The 22,289-nt window shown below is 33.4% G+C and overlaps 4 protein-coding genes across 5 annotated transcripts; all 4 read right to left on the bottom strand.

The window, feature by feature from the left end:
• Positions 1–1,469: 1,469 nt before the first annotated feature.
• On the bottom strand, positions 1,470–4,177 carry LOC108194073 (transcription elongation factor TFIIS). The gene is made up of 2 exons (XM_017360975.2): positions 3,876–4,177; positions 1,470–2,683 (listed from the first exon to the last, which is right to left on the bottom strand). The coding sequence occupies exons 1-2, from the start codon at positions 4,038–4,040 to the stop codon at positions 1,715–1,717; spliced, it is 1,134 nt and encodes a 377-aa protein (XP_017216464.1). The 5' UTR covers positions 4,041–4,177; the 3' UTR covers positions 1,470–1,714.
• A 745-nt stretch (positions 4,178–4,922) lies between these two features.
• Positions 4,923–7,083, bottom strand: LOC108196842 (S-adenosylmethionine synthase 2). Of its 2 annotated transcripts, none has more exons than XM_017364300.2 (2): positions 6,924–7,083; positions 4,923–6,390 (listed from the first exon to the last, which is right to left on the bottom strand). In XM_017364300.2, exon 2 carries the CDS (start codon positions 6,379–6,381, stop codon positions 5,200–5,202), a length of 1,182 nt encoding a protein of 393 aa, XP_017219789.1. In that variant the 5' UTR covers positions 6,382–6,390; positions 6,924–7,083; the 3' UTR covers positions 4,923–5,199. The 2 variants fall into 2 exon arrangements, with proteins under 2 accessions (XP_017219789.1, XP_063937438.1); XM_064081368.1 differs by having other exon boundaries at positions 4,923–6,383; positions 6,924–7,060.
• A 2,562-nt stretch (positions 7,084–9,645) lies between these two features.
• LOC108194072 (general transcription and DNA repair factor IIH subunit TFB5) lies at positions 9,646–12,761 on the bottom strand. The gene is made up of 3 exons (XM_017360974.2): positions 12,604–12,761; positions 10,810–10,875; positions 9,646–10,000 (listed from the first exon to the last, which is right to left on the bottom strand). The coding sequence occupies exons 2-3, from the start codon at positions 10,842–10,844 to the stop codon at positions 9,823–9,825; spliced, it is 213 nt and encodes a 70-aa protein (XP_017216463.1). The 5' UTR covers positions 10,845–10,875; positions 12,604–12,761; the 3' UTR covers positions 9,646–9,822.
• Positions 12,762–16,224: 3,463 nt separating this feature from the next.
• On the bottom strand, positions 16,225–21,620 carry LOC108196926 (probable receptor-like protein kinase At5g18500). Its single transcript, XM_017364419.2, has 8 exons — positions 21,185–21,620; positions 19,795–20,476; positions 19,588–19,692; positions 19,237–19,359; positions 18,987–19,157; positions 18,413–18,542; positions 17,406–17,618; positions 16,225–16,758 (listed from the first exon to the last, which is right to left on the bottom strand). Exons 2-8 carry the CDS (start codon positions 20,454–20,456, stop codon positions 16,639–16,641), a joined length of 1,524 nt encoding a protein of 507 aa, XP_017219908.1. The 5' UTR covers positions 20,457–20,476; positions 21,185–21,620; the 3' UTR covers positions 16,225–16,638.
• Between the last annotated feature and the right edge of the window lie 669 nt (positions 21,621–22,289).

Genomic DNA, 22,289 nt, shown 5'->3' on the forward strand with positions numbered 1-22,289 from the left:
GCAATATTTTTCTTTCACCTTATCAAACGGGAAACCAAAAACTGAACCCTATGAAAACAAGATAAAGATATAAAGAAAAAATAATGTGAAAATAGAAGTAAGAATGTGACCCAGGCCATTTATAAATTTTAATTACGGTCCTATTCCTAGGGCATGAGTAGGTTTTGATTGGACGCCAATTTTAATTTTCAGTGTAGCAGTCATTTTTGAATTTTGAATTTTTGGTGGATTTTTCAATTTTTTATGAGTTTTATTTCCTAACAATTTCGGCAAGATTTGATTCACCCTAATATTGGACTAATTTATAATCATTTCAAATCTTTTACTTTGGACGGATATTTGATATTGGTAAGTTTTGATCTGGTTAATTTTTTCATATAATTTTAAGGAATATGTAAACAAAATATAGTCAACATAGTCAACCAAAAAATATAATGAAATTATTTGATTTCTTATATTTTATTAATATCGGTAAATTAACAATAAAAAAAAAGTAGGTGGGTCTATAGAAACATTAGTCCTAATCACCTCTATATATGCTTAGATCATGAGAAGTAATTTTTTTAATTCAAAATATGTAAACTCTAAATGATAATAAATTTGAGTAGCAAATCAATATGAATTTAACACTTAGATTTAAAATCATATAAAAGTTCTCGTATCGTAAAATCTTAACTTGCAAGAATTTTTAATAATGTAAAATGATGAATATTGACATAAATTTTTATTAATTATTAAGATACTAATCTGATAGTGTATAATTTCGGAATATTTTCATAAAAATCCTAATAAAATATCTTTTTTTTTAGAATTTTAAAAAATTCAATATGATCTATATGCTTCATATCTAATTTAATGAATTTCACTATGCAGAAGCAGACCCTGTGTTGGGCCATCTGGAGGGCTCGCAAGGATCTAGTTTGGAATCAGAAATTCTCATATGTTAACAAGATAGTAGCAGCAGCGAAACACAGTCTTACACAATTTACAATCGCCCTGAGCAGGTCTTCTAGCATTCTTCTTGAACCACAGGGTAATAGAGATGGAGTTACTAGCTTCCTGGGTAAAGCCCCAACCAAACACATTTAAGGTGTCCGTTGATGCAACTATTTTTGAAGATAGGTCTGAAGTTGGTTTAGGAATGGTCGCTAGAGATTCAGATGGAAGATTGATAGAAACAAAAGTCTTAACGAAGTCGGAGTGCATTAGCCCAGTTCTTGCCGAGGCCATAGCTGTGAAGGAAGCCTTAAGCTGGATTGATTAGAAGAAATGGTTAGGAGTTACCCTCCTAACCATTCATCATGAAAGAATTTGTCCGTCCCCTTTCTCATTCATCAGAGTAACTTTATATACAACATACATTAGCTCTATCATCTCCTACTTTACAGGAAACTAATTACCTAACAATCATGCACATAGAGAGATTGTAGGCAATTCTACGCTAATCAATAACAAATATATTCTATATCTAACATCAACAAAATTAACCAATACATTGCTCAATGACATGAAAATCATTCCAAAAACTGCAGAAGCGGAAGTCAGAACTGATAGAATACAAAGTAAAATTGGGATCATTTCTCCCACCTAGATGGCATATAGAGCTCTTCTAAAGTTCAGAAATAAAGAAAGGATACTAATTAACAAATATGTATTTGTCATAACAACTAAGCTGACACCTATTTGGTAGAAATTTTGGCAGCCGCTGAAGACACTAACAGAACTTCCAACGTTTATTGCAGTTTACACATGTTACAAATGTAGTCATAGGCTCATCTGCGCTACGAGTCTGCAACTGGTAGTAAGTGCATTTCCTTTTTCCACATCGGCCACACTTGAAACTATTGGTAGTTGCCTCTGCTTGTTTGCCACGCTCACACTCAAATAAAGCCTTGTCTTTAATCTGTTTATTTTGACGTTGCCTATCATGACTTGCCATTTCTTCTGGTTTCATTTCAAGGACCTTTTCTGGCTGAACATGTCCTAAGAGAACTTTTCTACGGAAATCTGGGTTGCTTGAATCCCCAATATTAAATAGTATGGATCTATATTTCACTTTCTGTGCACCAGTAGACCGGCCCCACTTCTCAAACATTGCAGACTCCAAACACACAGCAACCCTAATTGGGTCACATGCATCTAACTCACCTCTTTGACGTTCCTCGATCTCACCTGAAACTTTGTTCAAAGCTTGTAAAAGAAGTTCACGAATTTTGTCCCGTACGGGATCATTACAACGTATGAGGGTAGACAGCTTAGGGGCGGATGACATTAATTGTGTAGATTTCATCGCATCGACGTTTTGTTTTCCCTTGCTAGCCACTGTTACAACAGTTTCACGTTTCCCAGAGGCAATCTCTTGAATCCTGACATCATCAAATATTTCTATTCTATCCTCATCTGAGTTACTCTCATATTCGACAAAGTTCTCAGTCCTTGATGCAACATTAGAGTCATTTTTCTCAATCTTCAAAGTTTCAACATTCGCAACCCTTATGCCCCCCGAAGTTCCGGCAGAAACAGGTTGAGAATTCAAGGAAACTTTACTGTCCATGCTTCCCATTCTATTCTTTTTAAGTGTTTCCTCAACTACAATGTTCTTCCATGTCTCAATCAATTGAGAAGCCAAAGCCTGAATCTTCTTTCTAGGATGTTTCGTTAGATGCCGCAGGCGTTTTCCTACCTGGAAGAAAAATAAAAACAGGATATAAGGCAAGCACGAGGTTTCTATACTTATTATCCCAAAATGACCAAAAGAATTAGCAATTGACCATCATCAACTCATCATTACTCCACACCATGTCTACGTTGTATCATTGATAATGCTAGTGGCGCTGGACCTTAATTGCTGCTGGCAGAAGCATTGAACAAAACATCTTCCGCAACAATCATTTCTAAGCTTATAGTCATTACAAAACAGTTGGTATAATTTCGCATAGAAAGTGTCACGTTACTTTAAAGTTTCAATCATGCCACGAAATTAATTAAGAACATAAATCCAGCAGCCCAAAAGAGATGTCCAAAGTACATTCACGCCCAGACCGCTGCCTCCATAATTACCTATAAACTATTATTCCTAGAAATGACGAAGCCCTGCTTAGACATTTACATATTTTTGAGGATAAATATCAAATAGGTCACTCGTTTCGTCCAAATGTATCAATTGAGTCACTGATTCCCAAATCGACTCAAATAAGACACTCATTAGAAAAAAATTATATCAAAAATATCACTCTATTGTTAGTCGAAATTTTGAAAGTATTATATATCGAGTTTCGCACATTTTTTATGAATGGTATTACATCTAAATGAAAGATTCTGAGTTCTAGTATTTTAGATAATATTTTTAGATATTTAAAAATTTATCTCCTATTTATTTTTATTTAAATCAAATAAAACAATCAAAAAATTAAAAATATATAGTTGATAAAATTTTAAAAATCTAAAAATATTAGCGAAAATAGTAGAACTCGGAATCTTTCATTTGGATGTAATATCCTTCATAAAAAATGTGCGAAACTCAATATATAATACTTTCAAAATTTCGACTAACGATATAGGGATATTTTTTATACAAATTTTTCAAATGAGTGTCTCATTTGAGTCAATTTGGAAATCATTGACTCAATTGATACATTTGGACGAAACGAGTGACCTACTTGATATTTATCCTCATATTTTTGTGTAAATTCAAAAATTAAAAAAACAAAAATTTGTGGCACTATTGTATTCAGCCTATCAAAAAAAACATAAACCCTAGATTAATATAGACGTAACATAATACACAGACGACGATGATTCACAGTTAAGAACTTAAATTAAAGCATTAAGAACAAAGAATTACAAATAGAGATGATGAATGCAGCCTATGATACCTGAGTGGAGACTAAGACGTCGTAATTAACGGGGCATTTCTCGAGCTGATTGAGAACATCGATACAGCGATCTTCCTCCGCCGAGGAACCTCCAACGGCGTCGTTTTCAGCTGCCGCCGCGGCTTTCTCCACCGTTTGAAATAGTTGGATCAATTCTTTCTCCATATCTCGCCGAGAATTGGCTAGTAGAAGGAGATTTGAGATGGTAGTGAAATTGTTTTAAGCGGGGTTTTGATAATTCTAGCTGCCCCCAATTGAGCCTCAGTATTTGCACCCACATTTTCCTGTTTTATCCCTCGTTTACTTTCCTATGCCAGCACAAAAAACATACGGTAATAAATAATAATAATAATAATAATAATTAAGTTATAAAAATACTGTTATATTAAAATATAAAGATAAATTAAAACATATACTTAAAACAAATTTCGTTAATGTGATACCTTTTATATTTTAGTGTGTTATCTTAGTATATTTTTAAAAAAATTATTTAATTATCAGTATTTTATCGATTTCTTCTTTACAAGTGTTCAGGAAAATTGCTCGATAAAAAAGAATAAAAATTTAATATTTAAAATCTTTATCCGTTTTTTCATGATTATGAATATATTAAATTTCAAAAATATATATTAGTCTATTGGATTATTTAAGATAATATAGTTCTCAAATTTTTAGATACTATCAAAAAAAAAAAATTCCCATTAAACTAAGATACTATCAAAATTATTAAACTCTTTTTTAGTAAATATACTTTGATATGGATCAATTACCAATTCGGTGACATTACATCAAACCAATTTTTAGTGATGGCAAATAATTCTTATATGAAATTTCAATTTAAAATCTCTAACCTCTCTAAAATTAGAAAAGGAAACTCTTGAATGTAACTTTAGATTATGTTTAACAATTTACAAGTGCAGTGTTTGGCAGTTAAGTTCCGATGGAGCTCAAGTTCAGCAACTCAAATACAACTGGTGATAAGCTTAGCAGCTCAACAAATTTAGACTTTTACCTACTGTGTTCACTAGAATCGAAAATCCAAATGCATCCAAGAGAAATTCGCAATTCTTTATTAAGTTTCTTAATAATGATCAAGATACAACTTCAACAGAAAACATTCCCCCTCCCTCACTCTAGTACAAATAGCTCATTTCATCTTTCTATAAAGAATGCCATCACTTCCAATATGCAGGTATGGTACAAACACCAGGCAAATCATTAATGTGTGTGCGTGCGCATAAAAATAATACGAGATGCAAACTATATGTGTATTTTTTGTGTCAAAGGGTTGCCTGAGAAGACAAGTTGGTTATGTATAAGACATCTAGAGCTGTGGCTTCTCCCACTTGAGGGGCTTGACTACCTCCCAGGTGAAATCTGCATCATCTCTTCCGAAATGCCCATATGCAGCCGTCTTCAGGAACCTGTTGTTGCCGCCCCTCTTGAGATCCAAGTTGATTGCAATCATTCCAGGTCTAAAATCAAAAGTTTCCTTGACAATCTTCAAAATCTCCTTATCTGGAATATTTCCTGTGCCATATGAATCAACAAAGACGGACAATGGATCAGGCACACCGATGGCATAAGAGACTTGAACAATGCACCTACGAGCCAGACCATTAGCAACAATGCTCTTGGCAGCCTGTCTGACGATGTAGGCACCACTCCTATCAACCTTGGTTGGGTCCTTACCAGAGAAGGCACCACCACCATGGGCTCCCCAACCACCATAAGTATCGATGATGATCTTACGACCAGTAAGACCTGCATCACCATGAGGACCTCCGATGACAAAACGGCCAGATGGATTGAGATGGAAGATGGTCTTCTCATCAAGGTACTTTGCAGGAATGATAGGTTTGATAACATGCTCCTTGAGGTCAGCTGCAATCTCATCATTAGTTACAGTTTCATCGTGCTGAGTGGAAATGAGAACGGTGTGGACACGGATAGGGACCATGGCCCCTTTATCATTGTAATACTCAACAGTGACTTGGGTTTTTCCATCAGGTCTCAACCAAGGGCAGGTACCATTCTTGCGAACCTCGGTAAGCTTAGCCCCAAGCTTAGTTGCAAGAACATGACTTAGGGGCATCAACTCTGGAGTCTCATCGGTGGCATAACCAAACATATGTCCTTGGTCCCCTGCACCAATATCCTCAGGACGCTTGGTGAGATGACCGTGGACACCTTGAGCAATATCAGGGCTCTGTTGCTCAATCTGGACAAGGACCTTGCAGTTGTCAGCATCGAGGCCAACATCGTCAGAAACAAATCCAATATCACGGCAGGTCTTGCGCACAATTTTTTCGTAGTCTACATTGGCTTTGGTTGTAATCTCACCAAATACCATAACCATGTTGGTCTTTGAGCATGTCTCACATGCAACTTTGCTGTCAGGGTCCTGTTCAAGGCAGGCATCAAGGACTGCGTCGGAAATCTGATCACATAGCTTGTCTGGGTGTCCCTCATTTACAGATTCAGAAGTATACAAGAAGGTGTCCATTGCTAAAAGCTGCATTAAAAATATCAGAATATAATATAGTCAATACATGTGATATTAACACAGCTAGCTTAAGTTAATAAATCAAGGAAACAGAAATTTGATACAAAACAGCTTGATAGGATTTCTAAATCAACACCTAAACAATTTGCAGAACAAAATGAGTTCTTACACATCTTTTAGCAATGAGATTTTTATAACCTAAGCATGTTTTGTAAAAACATATATAATATGATCCTCGTAAGCCTATCCTATCTGAACTAGCAATCATATCTATTTAAGATGTAGCTTCTCTGTTTCTGATCAACATATTAAAGTTGAGCACCTTAAGAAACAAACTTTATACACCTCAAAAAGTTCTACTATCAAGAACTCATCAGTTTCTAAAATCTTAACATAGTTTCAGTTCAACATACAAATTCTGCAGCTAAATACCATCTCACAACTCACAATAAAACACTTTCATAAACAATAACAGCATCATAACTATGCAGCAGATACATATAATCAACAATAAAATAATAAAAGGGCATGACAATAATCACCTGAACTGAAGACCTGCTAAGAATACAGGAGAGAAAATGCAGATGCAAAAGGAAGATAGTAGCTCTTGTTCAAGCTTTGGTGACTCCTGACTAGAGAGTTTGGGTCTATATTTATAGAAGCCTCATCTGGTTTGGTGACTTCAGTTCTGCCTTCTTCACTTTAGCTATAAAAAATCACTTCTCATCAAATTATTGTTTATTCAAGCTTTCTATATGATATTAAAAAAAATCCTAAAAAAAATTATATACGTGGAAGACGAAAATACAATCAGAATGTCCATATAAAATATTTTACATATAAAAATTTTAGTGTTTTAATTTTCAATTATTTTTTTTTGTTTTTTACAAAATATATCACTAAAGTAATTACGAAATTTACATTCCTAGTCAAATAATGAGGGTTGTTGAGATTTGAGGTTGTAATATTCTTTGCCGTTGGATTTGGCAGGTGGGTGGCTGGGATTATCTGTTGCGGTTGGTATTTGATTACGACACATAGAATTAGAGTCGCCAAATAATTGAATTACATGGGGTATATTTAATAATCCTTTTTCTGAGCTGCTTTTGTTGAATTAATTCATTTCTTGTGGGTTGGTGGCTGGCTGTCACTATCTGACCAACTACATCAAGATTGCCCACATTTCACTTGTGTTGTTTCTCTTGAAAGATGAAATTGGCCAACTTATAAACCTAACGCAACGGATTCCATACTCTTATTTATGTCTGTCCATTTATTTTTCATCACAATTTTCTCAGTAATTACAAAAAAATATGTTCGCATGATGTTAATTAAGAATTTTGTTCGCTCATTTATCATATCAAATTCAAGTACGTTTATTTGTCGTTCATCTTATCGAATTCAAGTACGTTTATTATTCATTTACCGGGTATTCTGTAAGGGTACGGTTTACCATATGCTAGGAAGTTATATTATACCATTCAGCAAAGAAATACCTTTTTTAGTTTTGTTTGGCAAAAAGAAAAAAATGACAAAAATAAAAGTTCTCATGGCTTTCTGGAACTAGCAGCACCCAAACCACAAGAACTGGATAAATTTCTGGCAAATATAGACAATATATGTAGGCACTTAAGCGTATTTGTCGATTTTTCATTCTGTAGCAACAGATATCTGCAGGTAAAGAAAGCAATGCTTCGACAAAAGACATATTTAGGTAGTAAAGTATATAATTTATAAGTATATGTTGATATGCCTTCTATAGATAGCATACATTCTCCACAACTACATAGCTAGATAGCTTGCTTCAGCTAGACCAGTTAAGGATTAGGTGATGGTGGGGTGAGCGCTTCAGCCTCGGCTGATGTGCTCTGGTTAGGAGGTTTCGGGACTGTTGGAACTTCACCTACAGGACTAACCTCGGCTGATGTGCTCTGTTTAGGAGGTCTCAGGGCTGATGTGCTCTGTTTAGGAGGTCTCGGGGCTGATGTGCTCTGTTTAGGAGGTTTCGGGACTGTTGGAACTTCACCTACAGGACCAACTGACGAGTGCTGAACTGCAGCAGTCTGAGCCTTTGGCGACGGAAATGGAGGAGTTTGAGCTGGTGGAGGCTGAATGGGAGATTGGTTGGTCAGTAAGGGCTGAGACGTAGGGGATAGCGGACCCTGATCTGGCGGAGATGAGCCGGGTGAGGACTGGTCCAGGGGAGGTGGTAAAAGAAATCTGGGTATAGGAATGCATCCAATAAGGCGAATACAGTAGCCAGGAGGATCATACGAAAAGTATGGTAAAAATGGGAATATAGAAGAACCACCACCCCCTGGGTTGAACGGTGGAAATCCAAAAATGCCTGGTATATTGAAAGTTCCTCCTGGAATATTGTCTGGGTGATCTAGTTTTTGTTGACCCGAAAAATTCCAGGTACGAAAGCCTGAAAAGCTTGGAGGCAAACCAAAAAAGTTTTGACCCTGGTTAACATCTTTTATCTTGCTAATACTGTTGCCTCTTGCTTCAACCATGTCTGACTTGAAGCACATATCAAAGACAATCAACATTATTATTACCTTACTGAACTTCTCCATTCTAACAACTTCTGTGTTCTCACTCTTCCCGAATGATGAAAGGATCATGCATCTTACAAAACAATTTATAGCACTAGTGGTTGCTGTTTTGAAACAATCCTGAGCCCCAACGAATTACCATTTTTGACAAGTTCCAACTGAAATTTATATCATATACAATAGCAGAAAAACATCTATTCAACCATACTAATATAGATACTTTTACTATCAGGTCTTTTTAAATATGATGCCACTTCTATCAATTTTATGATCAGTACAACTAACAAGAATATGGCTCATACTATATATGTGGTGAATGAATTTAAAGGCCTAACAACATTGTTAAACAAAAACATGCCTACGCAACTGTATTAACGTGTCCAATAAATTGTCATCTGTATCACTAAATACATTGTATCTCTGACTTATTTCTCACGAAAGGATATCTCAAATATATCATGCACTTATATCTCAACGTTCAATAATACAGTATCAAACAACATAGATTGATTAGCCTATCATCATCCATGTACTAGAGAATCAAAGACCAACTAAACCGAGTTGAACGAGTACTCGGAAATTCTGCAAACTTCTGGTTCTTACAACCTTTTTCCAATGTCCGGCATTTATACTTGTATAAAATTTGATATATTACATCTTACATAGATTGCTTCACCTTTTAGTTGTCAGTAGTTACAAGCACACATATATGAATATATTGATTTATACATTATAAAGAAAGTTTAATAATTCAAGATTTGAGTTTGAAACTAGTCCTTCACAGATACAAGTACACAAAATTTCACAAGAGCAGAATACAAACTTGATTAAAGCCGAAAGACATAACCTTGGAATTTTCTACCTTAAATCCACAAAAGCAAATTTATGCAGGCTTCTCATAGGTATTCTGTTCTCTGAACTCTGAGATTTTATCGCGTATGCTTCCAGCCATGTCAGATCGCACAAATAGATGGGTGTCATCCAAAACATGTAATATAAACTTCTGCGAATGGGGTAATGCTGCATTCATGTTAATAATGAATTGTGCCATTGGAATGTCACTGCAACCCAACAATGTACGAGGTTAGTAGGGATCAAACCAAGGGTAAAGGAAACTTAAAACAATTACCACATGAGAGTCCAATACAAATTATCACTTGTACATATTATTTTCACCCTTGAGTCTAGGTAATACTATAAACTCAGCTGCACACTGAGATTAATCCGTCAATTTGTGATTATTTTCATCTACTAATTAAACCTACAATTGGTTATCTTTTCCGATGAGAATGGCAGAATAGCTGAAAGAACGTAGCGAGAGATATTTTCTGACACGTGTTTTCTAGGATATAATTTGGCTTCAATTACATGCAAAAAGGGGTTGCACATATAGCAACATCAATAAGACAATAACGCAGATATTGTGATTGTTTGCGCGAATGGATGAAATTGAAAACAAAATTAGTATACAAAAACCGGTTAATGATTACAGGGCTAAGAAGACATGTATATACTAAGTTGGAGTACATCATAAATGGCATATAGTTATACATATCTATATTGAAGAAGTTCACCACCAAATTATTTATAAGGGCATATAGCAGCACTCCTCAAGGTGTTCAAAGCCATAAACCACATTGGCATCATAAACAAGGGTCAGTAATCAAGATTTTCTTATGTCAGTCAAAGATTCTACTCTTTTTTGGCAGATTAGTCAAACGAATCTACATCATTATCAAATTAAGCATTTTACCAATTTTTTGATAGATTTAGCAGGAAGTTGCTTCACCCACATAAGAGCAACGTAGATAATACAAGACAAACAATAACCATGAGTACTTAAAAACTTTAGGTCTTCCAGAAACATTACCATGAAATGTATAAACCTTTGATTATGTTTACCATGGTATCGGAAGGCACCTTTACAAACTTTAATCTGTGAAACAACACATCACGTTATATAAGAAAAATATATACAATAAAGGGAGAGAACCATTTAGTGCAATTCTCTAGTCAACAAGACGGAAAAGAAATTGATTTTAGTTCTTAAGTGAAAAGATAACAGTCAAGACACTACATAATGCTCATTCCCTCACAACAAGGTAATTAAGAGAGTTGGCCCCTTAAAGATGCAAACCCGAGGATCAGATGTATGTAAATTACAACCAGACATATGTAATGACCGAGAACTTTTCTAGTAGATGTAAGTTCCCTAAATTAAATTAGGTCAATTATAAAAGTGCGACAATACTTGCAGCCAAAAATCTAAAATTCACCACACACGCTAATCATGTTTTACTGGAATCACTGCATATGATAAATGTACATTCCGTTAAAAACTGAACGAAATTTTCATTACAGCTTGAGTGTCGAGACATAACTTGACATGGCACTCATGAAGCAGTGACTTAAAAAATAAAAAAGGTGAGAATTTAATTTTTTATGGAAGGAAGAAATATATTTACACAGACAAACATACATACATACATATATAGTTTTATTGTTGTTAATCCACATCACTATTTTTAACGAAATGCACATTTGCAACATGCAGTATGTCAAGTCAGGAGTGAGGTGTCATTAACCTGTGCAGTGAACTGGAAATATCAAAAACACAGATAGTGACCATGTTGATTAACTAACCCATAATGAAATTTACATGAAAATTTTTAGGCGAGTATAGAGAAATTAAGGGGAAAACACTAAATCGTCTCTTCCTATTTCTCCAACAAATATAAACACTTATGACCAAACTAACTATTATCTTAATTCCATAACACCATATATCACTTTCAATTATTCCTTTCCACGGTCTAGCTATGGGAAGATCCAGAAGTAATATCCTACTCTTCTTTGAACTATTTGTTCTGGGTAATGGTCAAATTCATATATTTAGAATTCCTAACACTCCCACCCTCAAGGTTTTGTTATTAAGAGAAGAGGGGGATCCACTGGGCTACAATGCTATAAATAGCTCCTTTGAACATTAACAAGATGCAACGGAACATAGGATACTATGGGAAAACTTTGACCATCTCATCTATAGAATGTAACGCAAGTACAAGACGAATGAAAACTCCGATACAAAAATAACAAAGGAAAACACAGCACCAATCACTATAACAATGACATATGGACAATCAAAGACAACCAAACATTAGGAAAAAAAGGAATACAAATGGAAATTAGAAACAAAATGATTGCAAACTTTAAAAAGTTGCAATAGTTACGTAGTAGTATAATTTTACTTGAATACACTAGTCGAGCTTTCGGCTAAGCACAACCATCAAACACTATAGATTACTATTTATCCACTTCAAATTAGTCTTACAAAACCCGAAAGAAGCTACAAGGAATTGTACAAATATAACAACATGATCAAACGAAATCAACCTTGTTTCGAGAAGGAAACAACTGTCATGTGTTAAAATATTTGGCAAAACAATGAATAACAATAAACACATATAAGCATGAAATACAATCTGCCTGAATTCTAGTAATACTCAGGAGACTTTCATCAAACACTTGACAATCAAATCAATCTGGGTTGAAATCAACTCTATAGAACCCCTAAAATTACAATCATAATGCGCACAATTAATTAAAACAAATGAATATATAGATAAATCAGCCCGTAAAATATGAGTCGATCTTGAAAGTTTACCTAAGCTTCAGAAATCGAGCAGGAATTGCAGTAATGGATTTCAGAAATCAAAAAGAGCACTATTACCGTATGCCACCAATTTATTAACTTTTAAAATAATAATTTAAGTACTGAACACTTTAAAACTATCATATACCTCCGTCCCATTTCATGTGACCTCATTTCCTTTTTGGGACGTCCCAAAAAGAATGAACCTATCATACTTACTATTTTTGGACACTACTTTTTACTATGGGTTTGTCTAGTGTGTGCCCAAGGGCACATGCTAAGCACTAACATTTATAAAATTGGAGGGATTTGATTGGTGTGGTTGTTGTAAATGCAAGGGGGCCATCATTATTAAAGAGTGTAAGCCAATCAAAATCTCCTAAATTTATAAGTTTTAGTGCTTAGTGTGTGCCCTTGGGCACACCATAGAAAAACCGTTTTACTATTACACCCACTACCTCTCTATTTTATACTCTTCTTTATTAAACAAACACTATTACACCCACTACTTTCCTCCACTATCTATTAAAATATTGATGGATCCCACCACTTTACCCACTTTTCAACTAAACTTACTCACTTTCACTACTTTTTTCTTAATCTCCGTGAAAGTCAAACGAGGTCACTTAATATGGGACGGAGGGAGTATTCAAAAACATATGTAATAATATTTTTATTATTATTAAGTTTTTAGGGATTTTTCAAAAATTAATCAAATAATAAAATTGCATGTAACCTCAATTGCATATTTTAATCATAATATTACATCCCGAAAAAACCGAATCGTGCAATCTTGTTTATAATTTTGATCATAATTTTCATTATTTTTTATAAAGTATGGATTTTTATCATATTTTTTATAATTCTTTTATATAAATAAATGAAATCTATATTTTTAATATTCAATTAGAATTTTAAATTATGTTTTGAAATCTGAAAGTATTTAACTAATACTATTTAAATTCTATTAAAATCTAAGGGTATTCAAATGTTAATTAAAACTAGTTAAGAAACCGCGCGTTGAGGCGGCCTATAAAAATTATATTAATGATTCAATATTAATATTTGTAGTATGTAATAATTTTGTGGCTGTCTATAAAAAGTATATTAATGATTCAAAATTAATATTTGTAGGATAAAAATAAATTTTATATTATAAAAATCTTGATGTAATACCAATACTAATATATAAAATTCTAAAATTGGACTATAATTCATGATGAAAAAATGAAAATAAATTTCTAAACATAATTAACAATTTAAAGAACGATGAATTTTAATTTTATTTGTGTTTTTTTAAAAAAAGTAATCATGTTCTTACATTGTCACCTTCCTCCAATTTTTTTGGATTGATTGTGCACAAAAACATCTAACTTAAAATCCGTGAGATAGCGGTCTATAACTACCCTTACTTGTAACAACCTTATTTTTTAATACTAACATCCTTCACTTATAAATTGCTTGAACGGAGCAATTTTTGATATTTTTCATCCAAAAATTCCAGAAAATTAGAAGAATAGAACGGAGCGATGTGAGAGGCGCCACCTACACGCCCCTCGCTTCTCCTTTATATAAGTATTTTCCTGTATAGCGTCCTTTATATAAGTATTTTCCTGTATAGCGGTCTATAATGCATGAATATTATTTTTCTGTATACAACGTAAATCATATAAAAATTAACAACGACAAACATGTCCGATGAACAAAACAAATATTATAAAAAAATAACCAACATACATACATTACTAATAGTTAATTTATTGATATCATCCATCAATATCATGTCAAGACTATATTCTTCTCCCGTGTTTGGATTTGTCGACTCCCACATAGTGGTCTATAACTACCTTTACTTACAACAACTTTTATTTTTTGTAATCCTGTATTGTTTCCTTCACTTATCGTTGCAGAAGAACGGCACCACCAAGTTAGAAATCGAGCAAGAGAACTATCACCAGAGAGGTAGGGTTGTGGTATTGAGAGAGAGGAGGTTGTGCTTAGATGATCCAAAACCCTACAACCTATAGCGGTATTTATAAGTGTAGAGAGACTTGTGTGCCACTCTTTCCCATTATTATATATATATATATATATATATATATATATATATATATATATATATATATATATATATATATATAGGGGAGGGTTCTGGTACAAACTTACAAACTTTTTTTGTTCAACACATATATAACTTGAGTTCAACATTTTTTTAACATATTTTATTGAACATCGATTAAAATAGTGGTGGAGAAGTACGTAAACCAATTTTTAAATGTAAGAACTAAGGAAAACATGTTATATCACTAATATTTATGTTTCTAGACCCTATCCAAACCCCAGAGGTATAATTTAAACATCTTTTTAGATATATTCAACACAATGATAATTAGTGTTCAACACCCGATGTTGAACCCCAGTTATAAATATGTTGAAAACGCGATTTATTTATGCGTTATTTTTAAAAATTGTGATTTTTTTTTGAAGAATTTTCAATATAGATACTTTATATAACTAAGGATTAACACGATGGGAGAATAAAAAAAAGTTTGTAAGTTTGTAACTTAAAAAAGTTTTTATTTGATCCTATCCCTATATATATATAATATATATATATATATATATATATATATATATATATATATATATATATATATACAAAATCAGATTAAAACTTTCAAGCTACTATATTCCATAAATAATCTGAAACAAAATCAGATTTTGAAACTTGTTTCTAATATATTCGAAACTAAAAAAAGTAGTTCTAATTTTTGATATTTTTCATCCAAAAATTCCGAAAGTGTGCTACTCCTTCCTATAATTAAATATTCTGAAACAAAATCAGATTAAAACTTTCAAGGTACTATATTACATAAATAATCATATTTTTAATATTTTTCATCCAAAAATTTCAGAAAATTAGAAAAAATAAAACGGAGCGATGTGAGAGGCGTCACCTATAAGCCCCTCGCTTCTCCATTATATAAGTATATATATTGATTTATTCATATTTTCTGACTTCAAATTATTTTACGAGATTCTTCATCTAAAACAATAAATATCATGTGGTGTATGAATTTACTTTTTATATTATGATTTTTCAGATATCGTTGAGTATTAATATATGCCATAGTACAAGTTTGAATAATATTACTCGCTCCGTCCCGCAATACAAGTAAGAAATTTTTGTTTTCCAATGCAAATATATTGACATTATTTCAAAATTATCCTTCTTTAAAGTTGTATAACATGAGGGTTTGAATAAAAGTTTACATTCATGCATTTATTATTGCTTTTTTAATATGCATAAATTTTTTTAAAAAAGACATGTATTCTAGGACGGAAAGAGTAAGTTATGTTAGAGCATCTGCGATCATAAAAGATTTATCATCAGGGCAGTTAGTCGAGGCAAAAACAAGAAGGTTCCAGGGCCTTGTATCACCAGAACTTCCAGACACCATAGCTGTAAAGGAGTCGTTGAGCTGGATCAAACAAAAAAGTTGGCCAAAGATGGAATTTGGACTCTCACTGCCGTTGTCTTCTTCGATATTCAACTTCTAAACAAAATTTCTTTGTATTTTGTTAAACAGTGTGCTAATATGTTCGTCCATCACTTAGCTTAGCAAGGGTGTCATAAAAAAAACCATTATCTAACGAATGTTTAATAACAAAAAAATCATCTGTCCATACCTGTACATAGAACCCCTCTGTACACACACCCCAATCTTACTAATGGAAAGAAAAAAAAATACTCACCGGGAATACAGATAAAACAACCATCTCAAAATCTAATTTAAGAGAGAGAGAGAGAGAGAGAGAGAGAGAGAGAGAGAGAGAGAGAGAGAGAGAGAGAGAGAGAGAGAGAGAGAGACAAAAAAAAAAAAAAAAAAAAAAAAAAGAGGAGTTGAACTAACATTTTCCAAACTGGTTCCTGAACGCTCCATCAAATTGGTCTATTTTTTGCAAAAATATCAACTACGCCTCCTGAATTTGATAAACATTAGCCAGTTACCATTGATTAGTCCGAGCATGATGAATAAATGTTCTTTAGTTCCTTTTGCTCTCCGACCTGGAATCTGGGTTGTCGCTTTTATCTGTGTCGTAGTTGTCCTTCTGAGATTCAGTGTCCACACTGCTAGCCACAGATCTTCGATGGTGTCTGCGATCCTGAAACATTAATAACTGGGAGTTGAGTCCAAAAAGTTAACTGAATATCCATAGTACACTTCTGGTTATGAAAATTCAGCTTGCCTTTTTAATGTAAGGCCAAGAAGAAAGAACTTAAATATCAGAACGACCATGCGAAGGTTAACTCAAATGAGAATGAAAATCATTGTATAGTTGTTAGTGCCACATATTCTATGTGTTCTGTGTTCATTCTTATGTAAAATACAATATTACGTGGTAGTATATTAAACACTACAAGTCTACGACCTAGCCATACTTTCGCCTCTCCCCCATCCAAATAGCTAACCTATATCCCAATATTAATGTTGCTAATGGTTCTCATCCAACAGTCATCCCTATGTCGTCAAACTAACTAAACATACAAGTGTGTAATCACTAATAAGATTACAGTAATGAATCAGTACAATATAAGATATTAACAATTCTGGTATATGTTAATGGATTTCATTACTCATTAGTATGTAATTTATCTTTAAGCCTAACACATGATAATTTCAATTGTATAGACTTAAAAACTGAACTACGATATTAGAAGCATGTATATTCAATGATGAATGCACCGTCAAAAGCTAAGCCTAGTCCTTTTGTGCTACAATTCAAAATACTATAATGAGATCACAACTAACCTCTCTTGGTATGGGGTACTCCTCTGATTCAAGCATACGAACAACTTGGCTCATCTTAGGTCTCTTATCAGAATCTGGATCAACGCATCGCAAAGCAGTTAAGAGGGCTCGCTTTAAGGCTCTTGTCGATGGCCTTGTTTCAATGTTTGGATCCACCACCTCTTCTGAACGCCTGCTCCCAACCATCATTTTCAGCCAATCAACTAGATTAACCTGTGAACACAATTTACCTTCATCAAGACTCTGAAATTCTTGATGTTAAAGCATCAATAATAATTGTAATAATTTACTTCAATACATAAACCGAGAATATTAATGGCCTTATATAGATAGATACGAGCGTCACAACTTGTGATTATGTGATCATGATTCTCAACCAAGAATTCTTATTGTAATTATTAACAATATTAGGAGTCATAATGTGATTAAAAGAAAATCCTTCTTGCATTGGGAAAAAAAAAAGAACACCCTACTTCTCAGAACTTTGAGAAGATACTTTTATCTGACTTGGAGGCTTTATTCATATAAAGTACTAACTAAACGTAAAGTTTCATGCAATGATAAGAACACAGGATTCTCCAATCAAAACTCGGTGCAGAAAGCATCGATGAAGATGAACAATTTAAGAACTATTGGGATGATTGAACTATATAGTCTGCATAAGATGGAGCAGTACATTATTTAGCAAAAAAAAAAAAAAAAGATGGAGCAGTACATTGCCTTGTAATATATTTATGAGACTGGTAATAAATTACCCTTGTTACACCTAGAAATCTTTAAAAAGGATGACATCGTAATCACTATCTATCCAATTCCACCAACAAAGTATATGAGATGGCGAATCAAAGAAAAAGTTCACTGCAATGAAAACCATGATAAATCCAGAGACTCTACGTAATATCTTTAGGATTTTTTAGTGGAAATCCAGACCTATAGCCTCTATTAAGAACTGAAGATTATAGCATCATTCTTTAAATATAATAAAGGGAAAAAAGATTGCTTAATACCTCTTGAGCAGGACGCCCATAATCAACAGGTTCTCTGCCAGTGATAGCTTCTAGAAGAACAACCCCAAAGCTATAAACATCACTCTTTTCATTTAGAAGGCCTGTATTTGCGTACTCAGGAGCCACATACCTGCATAGATTGATTGAGGAAAAGAAGATGAATCACGCTTATGCTTATATAGAATTGTATCATTTAAACAACAATTCCACTTTCCAACCCTTTAGGTAACAAGTGACAGACCCACTTTTTAACCAAAATATAAAAATTGAAAACGATACAACAAAATTCATCCATTTTCTAAAATATCCTGATATTAAAATGGTTAATTGAATTCAAAAAAATCTGATTAAGGTTATAGTCATATAGTATTAGACACTACATTAATATCAGAATTAAGTCCAACACAGTGATAATTAAAAATCAATAAAATATTCATCAGCATTTGAACATAATTATTAGCAACATAATACAAAGAAAAAGTTTAAAGAGACACATTTCATGGAAAGGAGACTTAGGAGAGTGATAAGAAATTCAAGACTTGTAATTAACAATAAAAATGTACAAATTACAAACCCAAATGTTCCCATGACGCGAGTTGTAATATGACTTTCTCCGGCACCAAGTAACTTTGCCAAACCAAAATCAGAAACCTTGGAACTGAAGTCATCTTCAATCAGTATGTTGCTAGACTTAATGTCTCGGTGAACCACTTTTGGCTCAATTGCTTCGTGCAAGTACGCGAGACTGCAATTTGATTTAACACATAATGAGATTTATAACTGCGGAGAAAGATAAATAGTTGAATTTTAATAACTCTACTTACGCTTTAGCTGTTCCAAGAAGAACCTTTGTCCGAGCCTCCCAAGTAAGATATCCATGTTGACGCATAGATCCATGAAGCCATTGTTCTAGATTGCCGTTATTGACATACTCATATACTAACATCCTGATTCGAAGAGATCAGAGGTTATCAACTACTTTGTTAATTCTAATAGACATACCAGCAGAGTATTTGCTACAGATCAGAAGTTCAACAGCACAACTAAAGCCATATTTAACCATCAGAAGCTAATCATGGACTATTCAAAACAGAAATTTGGATTTAAATAAACAATCCATTCAACAGAAACACAGACTCAAACTTAGTGTATAACATGATTAAATGAAAGTATACCGATGAGTTCCTTCGATGCAGTATCCCAACAATCTAACCAAATTCTTATGGCGCACATGGCCTATAGCTTCAACCTCCACACTGAATTCCTTCTCTGCCTGACCCCTAGAAAATAGAAAGACAGATAAATTCACCCTGGTAGATACAATGGAGAAAGACAAAAGATTACTAAGTTCTCAAGCTACGGAAGCCTCATTAGAAACTTACAGATTATTAAAAAGCTTTTTTATTGCCACCGGACTTCCATTAATTAAATGTCCCTTATACACAACTCCATAACCACCTTCACCAAGCACATTCTCCTTCGAAAATCGGTTTGTTGCAACTTCAAGGTCTCTTAAGGTAAACCAATGACCCCAACCCAAGTGGGAAAATTCGGGTAGCCCACTTAAAGGAGAAGGGGCAGTTATTGGATGGGAAGAAGTTCGTGTATACGCAGCAAATGTACCAGAACTCCCTTCTTCTCCAGATTGGGATCTGCCATCTTTCTCCAGATGATTAAAAGAACCGTGACTGCTATTATTATCTCCATTCTTTGCTTTTCCCAATCCTAGATGAACTAATACTTTATCGGCTTCTTTATTATTAGTTTTATCATGAATTGTGAGAAGAATTCCTTCACGTGGAACAAAATCATTTGCGGCAACTTGCTCTACCTTCACTTCTTGAATTTCCTTCGAAATAGTTGGAATCTGGCTAACAGGAATACTTTCTCTTGTTCTTTTCAGCTTCTTTCGTGAAGTAAGATAGTATGCTAATGCCAAAAGAATTACCACAATAAATATTCCCACAACAATGCCTATAATTTCCCAGACCTCGAGGCCAAGGATGGATTCCTTAGATAGCCCCTTGTTCAGACCGGTAGCCATCTTCTACAGACTATTCAAAACTGCAAAATTTCCGGGAAGCATGAAACAACATTATATGCATGGATAGCAAGCATTAACAATTAAGTTCAATTTCACATGCAGAGGTTTTAGCATTTCCCCTTCTTTTTCAAGCCAACAAGACTTCATGTAATGGTTGGAGCAAGTATAAACTACAAAACAAAAGATATTTAATAAAAATGTAACATGACATATATTCATTGAACATACATTTTTAGTCCCATTAACATAGCTGCACAGACAACATATAGCTCATAGCTGTTCAGACAAGATGTTTAATCAAGGTACCATTGTTAAGAACACGAATATCAACCCCTCATTGGATTCAATGAAAACAACCAAATCAAATGACTAGAAAAAGTATGAGCTTAATAATACACGAATAAGCAATTTACCATCCTTGAGCACATGAACAGAACTCTTCACTCTAATTTCATTTGTGAATGAGTCAAACTATCAAACAAATCAAGAAAACATACCACCTTAGTACCAACAAAGTAAAAAAACTAACAATCACACTCACTTCATTGCCTTTTCAAAAAAGAACAAAAATGACATTTTCAGAGCCCAGATCTCACCAAAATAAAGAGCAAAGCAAAACCCACTTTAGATCTTTAACAAAAGAATCAAGAAAGCTAAGCAAACAAATTCCACAATCAAAATCACCAGAATCAGTAAAATTCTAAGCCATTTTAGTATAAAGATTATACCTTTAGCATGTTTTCCATCTGGGTATTCTCTTTACAGGCAAATGTGAGTCCAAATCTAAGCTCAGATAGAGCTTTCAAACACCACACTCAGCACCCACCACTTTCTTGAAAACCCTGAAGCAAATAACAGATACCCAGAAGAATGCTGTACATACAAAATCTGTAAGTATAGATTTTGACACAAATTAAACTGGGGGAATTAGAAAATGTGGAGTTATCAGTGGTAGCCCCTGGTTAGGTGAGAGAGAAATGCTTGCAGTCCCCTTCTCTATTTTTTATTACAGTATAATTTTTGTGTATGTTTAAAGCACTCTCTTATGAACATGACTGATGATCTTATCATATACTATTGCTGTCTGATAATTATGTACACTGTAGCAGTTAACTGTTAACTTGATGAACTGGTAGTAGTTCTATTAACCACGAAAATATAAAGGACAGTAAGTCAAACTAAACATACTTATGGCTTCAACTTACACTTGTATTAATTCTAGAAAAAGGTGGAGATTATACACTAATCTTGCATCAAGATCTACCCAGTCAAATAATATATTAAAATTTGGTAATTAATTTTTATATATATTCATTCATGTAGCAGTGTAGCAAATGGGGTCGAGTTCACTAATTCTTACACTAATTTATTCATGTATTTTTATAGCGGAAAGATACGGGTGATAGAATTTTATGTGATATCTTTTTATTCAAAATATATTCTCGTTTCTTGATAAAAAAAATTTGGTAAAATATTGTGTATAAATTATTAACAACAATCACTTATCAAATATTATCTCACGGAGATGTACATTTAACATTTTATCTCAAATTTTAGTATATACATATTTAACAAGAGAAAAATAAATATAATTTCTTAAATATTTATCATTTTTTATCATTTATTTATCCTATTAATTGAGAATTTAAATATTTTTAAATACAAGGAGGTCATGGCAGAACATATTTAAATATAATTCAATATATATATATATATATATATAATACAAGTAGAACATGTTTCCACATAAAAAAATTATTTTTATTACAAAACATATATAATATCCGATTTTTTCAGTAAAAAAGTGAGCTCTAGAACTTAATCCAAAAATAA

Source organism: Daucus carota, chromosome 7 (genome assembly GCF_001625215.2).
Source record: "Daucus carota subsp. sativus chromosome 7, DH1 v3.0, whole genome shotgun sequence".
In the NCBI taxonomy this organism is placed as follows: domain Eukaryota; kingdom Viridiplantae; phylum Streptophyta; class Magnoliopsida; order Apiales; family Apiaceae; genus Daucus; species Daucus carota.